At 45.4% G+C, this 15,849-nt stretch overlaps 1 protein-coding gene across 1 annotated transcript in view; it reads left to right on the plus strand.

The window, feature by feature from the left end:
* LOC311131860 (uncharacterized protein) overlaps positions 1 to 15,849 on the plus strand; it is a 165,680-nt gene that overhangs the window by 88,892 nt on the left and 60,939 nt on the right. The window contains exons 35-41 of the mRNA XM_084164988.1: positions 1,516 to 1,569; positions 2,054 to 2,122; positions 2,222 to 2,275; positions 2,621 to 2,647; positions 14,416 to 14,481; positions 14,662 to 14,697; positions 14,890 to 14,961. Coding sequence (XP_084021114.1) covers positions 1,516 to 1,569; positions 2,054 to 2,122; positions 2,222 to 2,275; positions 2,621 to 2,647; positions 14,416 to 14,481; positions 14,662 to 14,697; positions 14,890 to 14,961 — 378 coding nt within the window. The remainder of the gene's footprint in view (positions 1 to 1,515; positions 1,570 to 2,053; positions 2,123 to 2,221; positions 2,276 to 2,620; positions 2,648 to 14,415; positions 14,482 to 14,661; positions 14,698 to 14,889; positions 14,962 to 15,849) is intronic.

Genomic DNA, 15,849 nt, shown 5'->3' on the forward strand with positions numbered 1-15,849 from the left:
TGAATGTGCTGACAACAAAATCACACAAAAATTATCAATGGAAATCAAATGTATCAACCCATGGAGGTCTGGATTTGGAGTCACCCTCAAAATTAAAGTGGAAAACCACACTACAGGCTGATCCAACTTTGATGTAATGTCCTTAAAACAAGTCAAAATGAGGCTCAGTAGTGTGTGTGGCCTCCACGTGCCTGTATGACCTCCCTACAACGCCTGGGCATGCTCCTGATGAGGTGGTGGATGGTCTCCTGAGGGATCTCCTCCCAGACCTGGACTAAAGCATCCGCCAACTCCTGGACAGTCTGTGGTGCAACGTGGCGTTGGTGGATGGAGCGAGACATGATGTCCCAGATGTGCTCAATTGGATTCAGGTCTGTGGAACGGGCAGGCCAGTCCATAGCATCAATGCCTTCCTCTTGCAGGAACTGCTGACACACTCCAGCCACATGAGGTCTAGCATTGTCTTGCATTAGGAGGAACCCAGGGCCAACCGCACCAGCATATGGTCTCACAAGGGGTCTGAGGATCTCATCTCGGTACCTAATGGCAGTCAGGCTACCTCTGGCGAGCACATGGAGGGCTGTGCGGACCCCCAAAGAAATGCCACCCCACACCATGACTGACCCACCGCCAAACCGGTCATGCTGGAGGATGTTGCAGGCAGCAGAACGTTCTCCACGGCGTCTACAGACTCTGTCACGTCTGTCACGTGCTCAGTGTGAACCTGCTTTCATCTGTGAAGAGCACAGGGCGCCAGTGGCGAATTTGCCAATCTTGGTGTTCTCTGGCAAATGCCAAACGTCCTGCACGGTGTTGGGCTGTAAGCACAACCCCCACCTGTGGACGTCGGGCCCTCATACCACCCTCATGGAGTCTGTTTCTGACCGTTTGAGCAGACACATGCACATTTGTGGCCTGCTGGAGGTCATTTTGCAGGGCTCTGGCAGTGCTCCTCCTGCTCCTCCTGGCACGAAGGCGGAGGTAGCAGTCCTGCTGCTGGGTTGTTGCCCTCCTACGGCCTCCTCCACATCTCCTGATGTACTGGCCTGTCTCCTGGTAGCGCCTCCATGCTCTGGACACTACGCTGACAGACACAGCAAACCTTCATGCCACAGCTCGCATTGATGTGCCATCCTGGATGAGCTGCACTACCTGAGCCACTTGTGTGGGTTGTGGACTCCGTCTCATGCTACCACTAGAGTGAAAGCACCGCCAGCATTCAAAAGTGACCAAAACATCAGCCAGGAAGCATAGGAACTGAGAAGTGGTCTGTGGTCACCACATGCAAAACCAGTCCTTTATTGGGGGTGTCTTGCTAATTGCCTATAATTTCCACCTGTTGTCTATTCCATTTGCACAACAGCATGTGACATTTATTGTCAATCAGTGTTGCTTCCTATGTGGACAGTTTGATTTCACAGAAGTGTGATTGACTTGGAGTTACATTGTGTTGTTTAAGTGTTCCCTTAATTTTTTTGAGCAGTGTATTATCTTCATCATGTTGCTCTTCTACAGGGTCCTCAGGGTATTAGAGGACTTAGTGGACCTATTGGACCTGCTGGGGAAACGGTACACACACACACACACACACACACACACACACACACACACACACACACACACACACACACACACACACACACACACCCGCGTAGCACACATACTGTACATTTACATTTAAGTCATTTAGCAGACGCTCTTATCCAGAGCGACTTACAAATTGGTGCATTCAATTTAGGATAGCCAGTGGGACAACCACCCCCTTTTTTTCATGGGGGGGTGGGGGAGGGAGGGTAGAAGGATTACTGTATATGTGCATAAACACACCCACACTCATACGTGCATAAACACACACACACACACAAACACACTCACATATCAAATCAAATCAAATGTTATTTTTCACATACACGTGTTTAGCAGATGTTATTGCGGGTGTAGCGAAATGCTTGTGCTTCTAGCTCCGACAGTGCAGTAATATCTAACAAGTAATATCCAACAATTTCACAACACTAAGTTCTCATTTTAATGTGTATGTGTTTCCTTTTCACAGGGTCCTAAAGGAGAGGACGGGCCTCCAGGGCCACAGGGACCCATGGGTGTAGGTGTTACAGGACCCCCGGTAAGAGATATGTGTGTGTGTGTGTGTGTGTGTATTATTAAGTCTAGTCAAAGACATTGAGTGATGCCTGTCTCCATTCCTATCCCATTCCCAATCCAGGGTAAAGACGGTAAAGGCGGTTCCAATGGAATCCCAGGAGCTGATGGAAGAGATGTGAGTGGCGTCACATTGAAAACGAAAAAAAACTGTCACATAGTATTGGAATTGTATAGTCAATATGAAATACTTGAAATACTTCATACTTGGTGCATTAGTGTGTGTATGTCATTGTATGTGAGCCAAGATCACTAATTTCTACAGTCACAGAGTCAGTGTTTTAAAGTTGTAATTAAGTTCAGAGATGATTGTATTTTCAGAAGTTGTCCTTGCTAATGAAGTCCACTTCAATCCATAACAGAGCCAAAGTGTCTCCTGTCGCCCCTCTCTGCTCTCGACTCTATCGTCTGCAATGACAAGGCCAGACTAACCTTGTGTGTGTGTGTTTGTTCTGTCTTGCAGGGAACTGACGGAGTCAAGGGGGACAAGGTAAGCCTAGCGTTTGTGGAGATGAGGAGGTGTTAAGGGGTTTAGAGGCAGGAGGGAACGGGGGGAACGGATGAAGAGGTGTTAAGGGGTTTAGAGGAAGGGGGGGAACGGATGAAGGGGTGTTAAGGGGTTTAGAGGCAGGGGGAAACACACGCACAAACTTAGGGACTCACACACACACACACACACACACCCTCAGGGCACAGACAGAGTAGCAGAGGAGGTGAAAAGTGTGTGGGATCCATATAGACAAGGGAAGTAAAGGAGCCTTGAGAACAGGACTATTAATTAATGCTACCATCAGACCCACTGAATAGGACTAGGAATATTAATTAGAGCTACCATCAGACCCACTGAACAGGACTAGGACTATTAATTAATGCTACCATCAGACCCACTGAATAGGACTAGGAATATTAATTAGAGCTACCATCAGACCCACTGAACAGGACTAGGACTATTAATTAATGCTACCATCAGACCCACTGAACAGGACTAGGACTATTAATTAATGCTAACATCAGACCCACTGAACAGGACCAGGACTATTAATTAATGCTACCATCAGACCCACTGAACAGGACTAGGACTATTAATTAATGCTATCATCAGACCCACTGAACAGGACTAGGACTATTAATTAATGCTACCATCAGACCCACTGAACAGGACTAGGACTATTAATTAATGCTACCATCAGACCCACTGAACAGGACAAGGACTATTAATTAATGCTACCATCAGACCCACTGAACAGGACTAGGGCTATTAATGTTACCATCAGACCCATTGAACAGGACTAGGACTATTAATTAGAGCTACCATCAGACCCACTGAACAGGACTAGGACTATTAATTAATTATACCATCAGTCCCACTGAACAGGACTAGGGCTATTAATTAATGCTACCATCAGACCCACTGAACAGGACTAGGGATATTAGTTAGAGCTACCATCAGACCAACTGAACAGGACTAGGACTATTAATTAGAGCTACCATCAGACCCACTGAACAGGACTAGGGCTCTTAACTAGAGCTACCATCAGACCCACTGAACAGGAATAGGGCTCTTCATTAATGCTACCATCAGACCCACTGAACAGGACTAGGGTTATTATTAGAGATACCATCAGACCCACTGAACAGGACTAGGGCTCTTAACTAGAGCTACCATCAGACCCACTGAACAGGAATAGGGCTCTTCATTAATGCTACCATCAGACCCACTGAACAGGACTAGGGCTATTAATTAATGCTACCATCAGACCCACTGAATAGGACTAGGCTCTTAATTAATGCTACCATCAGACCCACTGAACAGGACTAGGACTCTTAATTAATGCTACCATCAGACCCACTGAACAGGACTAGGGCTATTAATTAATGCTACCATCAGACCCACTGAACAGGACTAGGACTATTAATTAATGCTACCATCAGACCCACTGAACAGGACTAGGGATATTAGTTAGAGCTACCATCAGACCAACTGAACAGGACTAGGACTATTAATTAGAGCTACCATCAGACCCACTGAACAGGACTAGGGCTCTTAACTAGAGCTACCATCAGACCCACTGAACAGGAATAGGGCTCTTCATTAATGCTACCATCAGACCCACTGAACAGGACTAGGGTTATTATTAGAGATACCATCATACCCACTGAACAGGACTAGGGCTCTTAACTGGAGCTACCATCAGACCCACTGAACAGGAATAGGGCTCTTCATTAATGCTACCATCAGACCCACTGAACATGACTAGGGCTATTAATTAATGCTACCATCAGACCCACTGAATATGACTAGGCTCTTAATTAATGCTACCATCAGACCCACTGAACAGGACTAGGACTCTTAATTAATGCTACCATCAGACCCACTGAACAGGACTAGGGCTATTAATTAATGCTACCATCAGACCCACTGAACAGGACTAGGGCTCTTAACTAGAGCTACCATCAGACCAACAGCACTAGAATGTCATTACTGCATTAGCATCGATCAGCCCCCGCGATATGCAACTTTTCAGGGAAGTCAGGAACCAATATACACAAATTCACCCAAATTCAGATAGCTGATGTCCTGAAAGAGCTGCTAAATCTGGACCCCTACAAATAAGCTGGGCTAGACAATCAGGACCCTTTCTTTCTAAAATTATCCGCCGAAATTGTCGCAACCCCTATTACTAGCCTGTTCAACCTCTCTTTCGTATCGTCTGAGATCACCAGAGATCAAAAAGCTGCCGCGGTCATCCCCCTCTTCAAAGGGGGTGACACTCTAGATCCAAACTGTTACAGACCTATATCCATCCTGCCCTGCCTTTCGAAAGTATTTGAAAGCCTAGTTAACAAACAGATCAGCGACCATTTTGAATCCCACCATACCTTCTCCGCTATGCAATCTCATTTCCGAGCTGGTCATGGGTGCACCTCAGCCACGCTCAAGGTCCTAAACAATATAATAACCGCAATCGATAAAAGACAGAACTGTGCAGCCGTCTTCATCGACCTGGCCAAGGCTTTTGACTCTGCATTCTTATTGGCAGACGAAATAGCCTTGGTTTCTCAAATGACTGCCTCGCCTGGTTCACCAACTACTTCTCTGATAGAGTTGAATGTGTCAAATCGGAGGGCCAGTTGTCTGGACCTCTGGCAGTCTCTATGGGTGTGCCACAGGGTTCAATTCTCGGGCCGACTCTATTCTCTGTGTATATCAATGATGTCGCTCTTGCTGCTGGTGACTCTCAGATCCACTTCTATGCAGACGACACCATTTTGTATACATCTGGCCCTTCATTGGACACTGTGTTAACAAACCTCCAAACGAGCTTCAATGCCATACAACACTCCTTCCGTGGCCTACAACTGCTCTTAAACACTAGTAAAACTAAATGCATGCTCTTCAATCGAACGCTGCTTGCGCCCGCCCGACTAGAATCACTACTCTCGACGGGTCTGACTTAGAATATGTGGACAACTACAAATACCTAGGTGTCTGGTTAGACCGTAAACTCTCCTTCCAGACTCACATTAAGCATCTCCAATCCAAAGTTAAATCTAGAATCTGCTTCCTATTTCGCAACAAAGCCTCCTTCACTCATGCTGCTTAACATGCCCTCGTAAAACTGACTATCCTACCGATCCTTGACTTCGGCGATGTCATTTACAAAATATCTTCCAACATTCTACTCAGCAAATTGGATGTAGTCTATCACAGTGCCATCCATTTAGTCACCAAAGCCCCATATACTACCCACCATTGTGACCTGTACGCTCTCGTTGGCTGGTCCTCACTACATATTCGTCGCCAAACCCACTGGCTCCAGGTCATCTATAAATCACTTCTAGTCAAATCCCCGCCTTATCTTAGATCATTGGTCACCATAGCAACACCCACCCGTAGTATGCGTTCCAGCAGGTATATCTCACTGGTCATCCCCAAAGCCAGCACCTCCTTTGGCCGCCATTCCTTCCAGTTCTCTGCTGCAAATGACTGGAACGAACTGCAAAAATCTCTGAAGCTGGAGACACTTATCTCCCTCACTATCTTTAAGCATCAGTTGTCAGAGCAGCTTACCGATCACTGCAGCTGTACACAGCCCACCCAACTACCTCATCCCCATATTGTTATTTATATTGTTATTTATTTTGCTCATTTGCACCCCAGTATCTCTATTTGCACACCATGTTCTTTATATCTATCACTCCAGTGTTAATACTAAATTGTAATTATTTTGCACTATGGCCTATTTATTGCCTTACCTCCATAACTTACTACATTTGCACACACTGTATATAGATTTTATATTGTGTTATTGACTGTACGTTTTGTTTTTGTTTATACCATATATAACTCTGTGTTGTTGTTGTTTTTAATCGCACTGCATTGCTTTATCTTGGCCAGGTCGCAGTTATAAATGAGAACTTACCTGGTTAAATAAAGGTGAAATAAATAAAAATAAAATAAAAAAGAGGGGGCGAGAGAGAGAGAGAGAGAGAGAGAGAGAGAGAGAGAGAGAGAGAGAGAGAGAGAGAGAGAGAGAGAGAGAGAGAGAGAGAGAGAGAGAGAGAGAGAGATTGAACCAACACAAGCATCTCAGAGGATGACTGTTAAAGAGAGTCACACACACAGATTTCTATATGATCTGGATTTCGAGAGAGAGAGAGAGAAGGGGGGGGGGGGGGGGTATGATTGGAGATTTGAAGTGAAAGAATGACAGGGAAAGAGGGAGCAAAAAAAGATGTAGAGAGCTGGGGGAAGGAGGAGGGAGAGAACGGACCAGAGAGAGGATATCAGGAAGGAAGCTAGACAGTGGAAGAGAAGGAAAAAGGAAGACATGGGAGGAAGAAAGAGAGCGAGATGGAAAAGGAAAGTGCAAGACAACCATAAGTAAAAACCAAACCACTGCTACTGCAATAGGCCTACTGCACCTAAATAACATGTTGGACTAATTGAACTTTGCACTTTAACGTTCAAATCAAATCACATGCTTCGTAGACAACAGGTGTAGACTAACAGTGAAACGCTTAGTTACGGGTCCTTTTCCAACAATGCAGAGTAAAAAAATAGAAATAGTGACATGAGGAATAAATACACAGTGAATAAAGAATAGAAATACAGAGGAAAAAGAACATGGCTATACTGTATATAGGGAGTATAACATGGGTATACAGTGCATTCGAAAAGTATTCAGAGCCCTTGACTTTTCCCTCATTTTGTAATGTTAAAGCCTTATTCAAAAATGGATTACGTGTTTATTTTAATTTTTTATTAGTCTACACACAGTACCCCATAATGACGAAGCAAAAACTGTTTTTTAGACATTTTAGCAAATTTATAAAATATTACAAACATAAGTATTTAGACCCTTTACTCAGTACTTTGTTGAAGCACCTTTGGCAGCGATTACAGCCTTGAGTCTTCTTGAGTATGATGCTACAAGCTTGGCACAACTATATTTGGGGAGTTTCTCCCATTCTTCTCTGCAGATCCTCACAAGCTCTGTCAGGTTGGATGGGGAGTGTTGCTACACAGCTATTTTCAGGTCTCTCCAGAGATGTTCGATCGGGTTCAAGTCCGGGCTCTGGCTAGGCCTCTCAAGGACATTCAGAGACTTGTCCCGAAGCCACTCCTGTGTTGTCTTTGCTGTGTGCTTAGGGTTGTTGTCCTGTTGGAAGGTGAACCTTGGCCCCAGTCTGAGGTCCTGAGTGCTCTGGAGCAGGTTTTCATCAAGGATCTCTCTGTACTTTGCTCCGTTCATCTTTTCCTCGATCCTGACTAATCTCCCAGTCCATGCTGCTGAAAAACATCCCCACAGCTCTGTCAGAGTGATCATCCGGTTCTTGGTCATCTCCCTGACCAAGGCCCTTCTCCCCCGATTGCTCAGTTTGACCGGGCACCCAGCTCTAGGAAGAGTCTTGGTGGTTCCAAACTTCTTCCATTGAAGAATGATGGAGGTCACTGTGTTCTTGGGGACCTTCAATGCTGCAGACATTGATCTGTGCCTCGACAAAATCCTATCTCGGAGCTCTACGGACAATTCCTTCAACCTCATGGCTTGTTTTTTGCTCTGACATGCACTGTCAACTGTGGGACTGAATAGAGACAGGTGTGTGCCTTTCCAAATCATGTCCAGTCAATTAAATTTACCACAGGTGGACTCCAATCATGTTGTAGAAACATCTCAAGGATGTTAGATGGAAACAGGGTGCACCTGAGCTCAATTTCGAGTCTCATAGAAAAGGGTCTGAATACTTAAGGTGTTTTTTTGTTTTTTTTCAATACATTTGCTAAAATTTCTAAAAACCTGTTTTCTCTTTGTCATTATGGGGTATTGTGTGTAGATTGATGAGGATTTTTTAAATCCATTTTAAAATAAGGCTGTAACGTAAGAAAATGTGGAAAAGGGAAGGGGTCTGAGTACTTTCCAAATGCAATGTGTATATGGAGTAGAAAATAACATGGCCATGTAGGGAGTACCAGTACCAAGTCGACGTGCAGGGGTACGAGGTCATTGAGGTACAGTGCCTTGCAAAAGTATTCATCCCCCTTGGCGTTATTCCTATTTTGTTGCATTACAACCTGTAATTTAAATTGATTTTTATTTGGATTTCATGTAATGGACATACACAAAATAGTCCAAATTGGTGAAGTGAAATTAAAAAAATAACTTGGTTCAAAGAATTCTAAAAAATTAATAACGGAAAAGTGGTGCGTGCATATGTATTCACCCCCTTTGCTATGAAGCCCCTAAATAAGATCTGGTGCAACCAAATACCTTCAGAAGTCACATAATTAGTTAAATTAAGTCCACCTGTGTACAATCTAAGTGTCACATGATCTGTCAAATGATTTCAGTACACCTGTTCTGAAAGGCTCCAGAGTCTGCAACACCACTAAGCAAGGGACACCACCAAGCAAGCGGCACCATGAAGACCAAGAAGCTCTCCAAACAGGTCAGGGACAAAGTTGTTGAGAAGTACAGATCAGGGTTGGGTTATAAAAAAATATCAGAAACTTTGAACATCCCACGGAGCACCATTAAATCCATTATTAAAAAATTGAAAGAATATGGCACCACAACAAACCTGCCAAGAGAGGGCCGCCCACCAAATCTCACGGACCAGGCAAGGAGGGCATTAATCAAAGAGGCATGGTGGGGATGTTTTTCATCGGCAGGGACTGGGAAACTGGTCAGATTTGAAGGATTGATGTATGGCGCTAAATACAGGGAAATTCTTGAGGGAAACCTGTTTCAGTCTTCCAGAGATTTGAGACTGGGACAGAGGTTCGCCTTCCAGCAGGACAATGACCCTAAGCATACTGCTAAAGCAACACTTGAGTGGTTTAAGGGGAAACATTTAAATGTCTTAGAATGGCCTAGTCAAAGCCCAGACCTCAATCCAATTGAGAATCTGTGGTATGACTTAAAGATTGCTGTACACCAGCGGAACCCACCCAACTTGAAGGAGCTGGAGCAGTTTTGCCTTGAAGAATGGGCAGAAATCCCGGTGGCTAGATGTGCCAAGCTTATAGTGACATACCCCAAGAAGCTTGCAGCTGTAATTACTGCAAAAGGTGGCTCTACAAAGTATTGACTTTGGGGGGGTGAATACATATGCACACTCAAGTCTTCTGTTTTTTTGTCATATTTCTTGTTTGTTTCACAATAAAAAATATGTTGCATCTTCAAAGTGGTAGGCATGTTGTGTAAATCAAATAATACAACCCCCCCCAAATCCATTTTAATTCCAGGTTGGAAGGCAACAAAATAGGAAAAACGCCAAGGGGGGTGAATACTTTCGCAAGCCACTATAGCTATGTACTGTACATGTAGGTAGGGGTGAATAGGCAACAGGATAGATAATTAACAGTAGCAGTGTGTGTGTATCAAATCTAATCAAATCAAATTGTTATTTGTCACATGCGCCTTACAGTGAAATGCTTACTTACAAGCCCTTAACCAACAATGCAGTTTTAAGAAGAAAAAGTGTTAAGAAAGCATTTACTAAATAAAATGAAGTAAACAATGAATAAATTAAATTAAAATCAAATAACAGTAACAAGGCTATATACAGGGGGTACCGGTACAGAGTCAATGTGCGGGGGCACAGGTTAGTCGAGGTAATTGAGGTAATATGTACATGTAGGTAGAGGTAAAGTGACTATGCATAGATAATAAATAGAGAGCAGCAGCGGGGGGGGGGGGGGGGGGGGGGGGGGGGGTCAATGCAAATAGTCTGGGTACCCATTCTGTTAGCTGTTCAGGAGTCTTATGGCTTGGGGGTAGAAGCTGTTAAGAAGCCTTTTGGACCTAGACTTGGTGCTCTGGTACCGCTTGCCGTGCGGTAGCAAAGAGAACAGTCTATGACTAGGGTGGCTGGAGTCTATGGCAACTTTTAGGGCCTTCCTCTGACACTGCCTGCTATAGAGGTCCTGGATGGCAGGAAGCTTTGCCCAGTGATGTACTGGGCCGTACGCACTAACCTCTGTAGTGCCTTGCGGTCGGAGGCCGAGCAGTTGCCAGACCAGGCGGTGATGCAACCAGTCAGGATGCTCTTGATGGTGCAGCTGTAGAACTTTTTGAGGATCTGAGGACCCATGCCAAATCTTTTCAGTCTCCTGAGGGGGAATAGGCATTGTCGTGTCCTCTTCACGACTGTCTTGGTGTGTTTAGACCATGACAGTTTGTTGGTGATGTGGACACCAAGGAACCTGAAGCTCTCAACCTGCTCCACTACAGGCCCGTTGATGAGAATGGGGGCGTGCTCGGCCGTGCTTTTCCTGTAGTCCATGATCATCTCCTTTGTCTTGATGTGTGTGTGTGTGTGTGTTTTCCAACATTATCAGGACCCCAAAGTCCTAACATTTCACCTGAATGTCCTGAAAAGGTCCTGAATTTGTTAAAATGCTATTTTAAGCTTAAGGGTTAGGTTTAGGGTTAGGTTTAGGGTTAAGGTTAGGGTTAGGGTTAGGGTTTTGGGGGTTACGGTTATGGTTAGTGGTTAGGGAAAATAAGAGTTTTATTGGTCAAACATTTTAACGCTCCAAAAAGTCCTGAATTTTCACGAAAACAAGTGTGTGTGTGTGTTTGTGCCGTCAGTATGCATGTGTGTGCATGTTATGTATGTGTGGGTGTATGTAGTGTGGGTGTATGTAGTGTGTGTGTGTGTGTGTGTGTGTGGTGTAAGTATGTGTGAGTGTGTGGGTAGAGTCCAGTGTGTGTGTGCATAGAGTCAGTGCAAGAGAGTTAGTGCAAAAAATGGTAATTGCAGGTAGTCTGGGTAGCCATTTGCTAAGCTATTTAGCAGTCTTGTTTAGAAGTCGTATGGCTTTGGGGTAGAAGCTGTTCAGGGTCCTGTTGGTTCCAGACTTGGTGTATTGGTACCGCTTGGCATGCGGTAGCAGAGAGAAACATCTGTGGCTTGTGTGGCAGGAGTCTTTGAAAAAAATGTGGGCCTTCCTCTGACACTGCCTGGTATAGAGGTCCTGGATGGCAGGGAGCTCGGTCCCAGTGATGTACTGGGCCATACACACACACACCCACATTACCCTCTATAGCGCCTTGCGGTCGGATGCCAAGCAGTTGCCATACCAAGGGGTGATGCAGCCAGTCAAAATGCTCTTGATTGTGCAGCTGTTTAACTTTTTGAGGATCTAAGGGCCCATGCCAAATCTTTTCATCCTCCTAAGGGGGAAGAGGCGTTATTGTGCCCTCTTCACGACTGTGTTGGTGTGTTTGGACCATAATAGGTCCTTGGTGATGTGGACACCGAGGAACTTCAAGCTCTCGACCCGCTCCACTACAGCCCTGTCGATGTGAATGGTGGTGTGCTCAGCCCTCCGTTTCATGTAGTCCACGATAAGCTCCTTTGTCTTATTGTTGTCCTGACACCAAACTGCCAGGTCTCTGACCTCCTCCCTATAGGCTGTCTCATAGTTGTCAGTGATCAGGCCTACCACCTTTGTGTCATCAGCAAACTTAATGATGGTGTTGGAGGCGTGCGCAGCCACGCAGTCGTGGGTGAACAGGGAGTACATGAGGGGACGAAGCACGCACCCCTGAAGGGCCCCCAAGTTGAGGGTCAGCGTGGCGGATGTGTTGTTGCCTACCCTTACCACCTGGGGCGGCCCGTCAGGAAGTCCAGGATCCAGTTGCAGAGGGTGTTCAGTCGCATGGCCCTTAGCTTAGTGATGAATTTCGAGGGCACTGTGGTGTTGAACGCTGAGCTGTAGTCAATGAACAGCATTATCACATCAGTGTTTCTTTTGTCCAAGTGGGAAAGGTCAATGTGGAGTGCAATAGAGATTGATCTGTGGATCTGTTGGGGCAGATGCGAATTGGGTCCAGGGTGTCTGGGATGATGGTGTTGATGTGAGTCATGACCAGCCTTTCAATGCGTTTCATGGCTACAGATGTGAGTGCCACGGGGCGATAGTCATTAAGACAGGTTACCTTGGCATTCTTGGGCACGGGGACTATGGTGGTCTGCTTGAAACATGTAGGTATTACGCACTTATGAATGTTGAAGGTCTTACTCACATCGGCTATGGAGAGCATGATCACACAGTCATCCGAAACAGCTAGTGCTCTCACTCATGGTTCTGTATAGCTGGCCTCGACATGACCATAGAAGACGTTTAGCTCGTCTGTTAGGCTTGTGGCTGGGTTTCCCTTTGTAGTCTGTTATAGTTTGCAAGTGCTGCCACATCCGATGAGCGTCAGCCGGTGTAGTATGATTCGATCATAGTCCTCTATTGATGCTTTGCCTGTTTGATGTTTCGCTGGAGGGTGTAGCGGAATTACTGTCCCGCTCCTTGAAAGCGGCAGCTCTAGCCTTTAGCTCAGTGCGGATGTTGCCTGTAATCCATGGCTTATAGCTGGGATATGTACGCTGGTCACTGTGGGGACGACGTCGTTGATGCACTTATTAATGAAGCCGGTGACTGATGTGGTAAACTCCTCAATGCCATCAGATGAATCCCGGAACATATTCCAGTCTGTGCTTAGCATCTGCTTCATCAGACCACGTCCGAATTGAGAGTGTCACTGGTACTTCCTGTTTGAATTTGTGCTTTTAAGCAGGAATCAGGAGGATAGAGTTATGGTCAGATTTGACAAAAGGATGGTGAGGGAGAGTTTTGTATGAGTCTCTGTGTGTGGAGTAGAGGTGATCTAGAGTTTTTTCCCCTCTAGTTAAACAGGTGACATGCTTGGAAAAATGAGGTAAAACAGATTTCAGTTTTCCTGCATTAAAATCAACGGCCAATAGGAGCATCGCCACTGGATGAGCATTTTATTTTTGGCTTCGGGCCCTATAGAGCTCGTTGAGTGCGGTCTTAGTGCCAACATCGGTTTGTGGTGGTAGAATTCTTCATCCAAATCGAGTTTAGTTATCTCTGTTCTGAAGTCCAGAGGCCCTTTTTGGTCATAGATGGCGGAAACATTATGCAAAAAAAAAGTTAAGATCAGCGCAAATAAAACACACAAAATAACATAATTGGTCAGGAGCCCATAAACAGCCACTTTACATCCCAGCCTCATTCTGTCTAGAATGTGCCATTCAGCCTAATTCTGACATTTCTATGAAATTGCACTTAACCAGCCTACTTTGCTTTTAAATATTCATTGCTATCTGTTGTTCTTGTTTTTAAATATGTGATTTTCCCTGTATGTATTATGTTTGCTGCTAAATGAATTGCCTCGTTGAGGACATTACTTTTCTGAATCTGAATCTGAAAGACAAACACAGATAGGCTGCGTTTACACAGGCAGCCCAATTTTGATATTTTGCCCAATTGTTGGCAAAAGAGCTGATCTGATTGGACAAAAGACTGATTAGTGGAAAAATATCAGAATGTGTAAACGAAGCCATAGAGGAGGACATTCCAGCAGCTGAAATGTATTGTAATATCCTCAGCTCCTCTCACTCACTCTCTCACCAAACTAAACCTACTGTAGCAAAGGCCTAGAATGATTACAGCTGAAAATAGTCACTCAGATTACAGTAGTTATGAATGAGTGACAGCTTGTGTAGAGTTTCAGGCGTCTCTCTCGCTGCATGCTGTTTCTTTCTCAGTCATTATCTAAAAATCGAATCCTATGTTGAGTTTGGCTTTAGTGCAAATCGCCCGCTCATTTTAAGCAACACAGAACTCAAGTTTGGATTCTGGCCTTAGTGTCAACGATACAGTATAATTATTTCACAACTTGTCTGTGTGATCTATGAGAGGTGTGTGATGGTTTTCTGGGTGTTTTTCAGGGTGAACCTGGAGAGTGTAACTGTATCAGCCCTCCATACGCAGGAATAGGAGGAACAGGAGGACCTGTGAGTATGGCTAGTTTGCGCGTACACACACACACATGCATACACATACACAGCTGTTTTTTAATTAGTTTTGCGTTCTTCTGCAGGATAATTGTTTCACTGTAGGGTGCCAGTGTTTGTTCATGCATACTTATGATCTGCTGATGATGTACTCTGAATTTGACTACTCCTGCCTTGCAGGGAGCCCCAGGAACTCTGGGAGGAAACATGTGGCAGGTCTGGTCTCTCTATCATCTATTAGCCATGTCTGCCTTTTGGCTTCAGTTCACTAGTGTCACTTGGCTGAATATCAATTGAATTTGTTTTTGTTGTTGGAATAATTAGGCTCCAAATGATGCCTGACGATGTTGTGTGGTTCGCAAAGTCTCACTGGATATATGTGTATCTGTGTGTGTGTGTGTGTTCCAGGGGCCTCCGGGACCACCAGGTCCTCCTGGCCCTCCTGGGCTACAGGGCTTCATCGGCATCCCAGGACCCCAGGTAGGAGAGAGGGGGAGCATTCATTAAAATGAATATACTTTGGCCCTTTCTCTCTGTCTCTCTGTCTCTTTGTCTCTCTCTCACTCTCTCTCTCTCTCTCTCTCTCTCTCTCTCTCTCTCTCTCTCTCTCTCTCTCTCTCTCTCTCTCTCTCTCTCTCTCTCTCTCTCTCTCTCTCTCTCTCTCTCTCTCTCTCTCTCTCTCTCTCTCTGTCACGTTTCTCTCTCATCTCTCTCTCTCTCTCTCTCTCTCTCTCTCCCCCTCTGTCACTTTTCTCTCTCTCTCTATCTCTCTCTCTTTCTTCTCTTCTCCACTCCATTGTTCTCACTCTTGTTGCTCATTTTCCTCCACACTATTTTTCTGCTCTCCTCCTACCACCTTCCACCTTCCTCCTTCCTCCTACCACCTTCCTCCTACCTCCTTCCTCCTACCACCTTCCTCCTACCTCCTTCCACCTTCCACCTTCCACCTTCCACATTCCTCCTTCCACCTACCACCTTCCTCCTACCTCCTTCCTCCTACCACCTTCCTCCTACCTCCTTCCTCCTTCCACCTTCCACCTTCCTCCTTCCACATTCCTCCTTCCACCTACCACCTTCCTCCTTCGTCCTTCCACATTCCACCTTCCTCCTTCCACCTTCCACCTTCCACCTTCCTCCTTCCACATTTTACCTTCCACCTTCCACCTTCCACCTTCCTCCTACCTCCTTCCTCCTACCAACTTCCTCCTACCTCCTTCCTCCTACCACCTACCACCTTCCTCCTTTCACCTTCCACCTCCCACCTTCCTCCTTCCACCTTCCACCTTCCACCTTCCATCTTCCATCTTCCATCTTCCACCTTCCACCTTCCTCCTACCACCTTCCACCTTCCTCCTTCGTTTCCACCTT

This window comes from Coregonus lavaretus (genome assembly GCF_964263955.1).
Source record: "Coregonus lavaretus genome assembly, chromosome: 7".
Classification (NCBI taxonomy): domain Eukaryota; kingdom Metazoa; phylum Chordata; class Actinopteri; order Salmoniformes; family Salmonidae; genus Coregonus; species Coregonus lavaretus.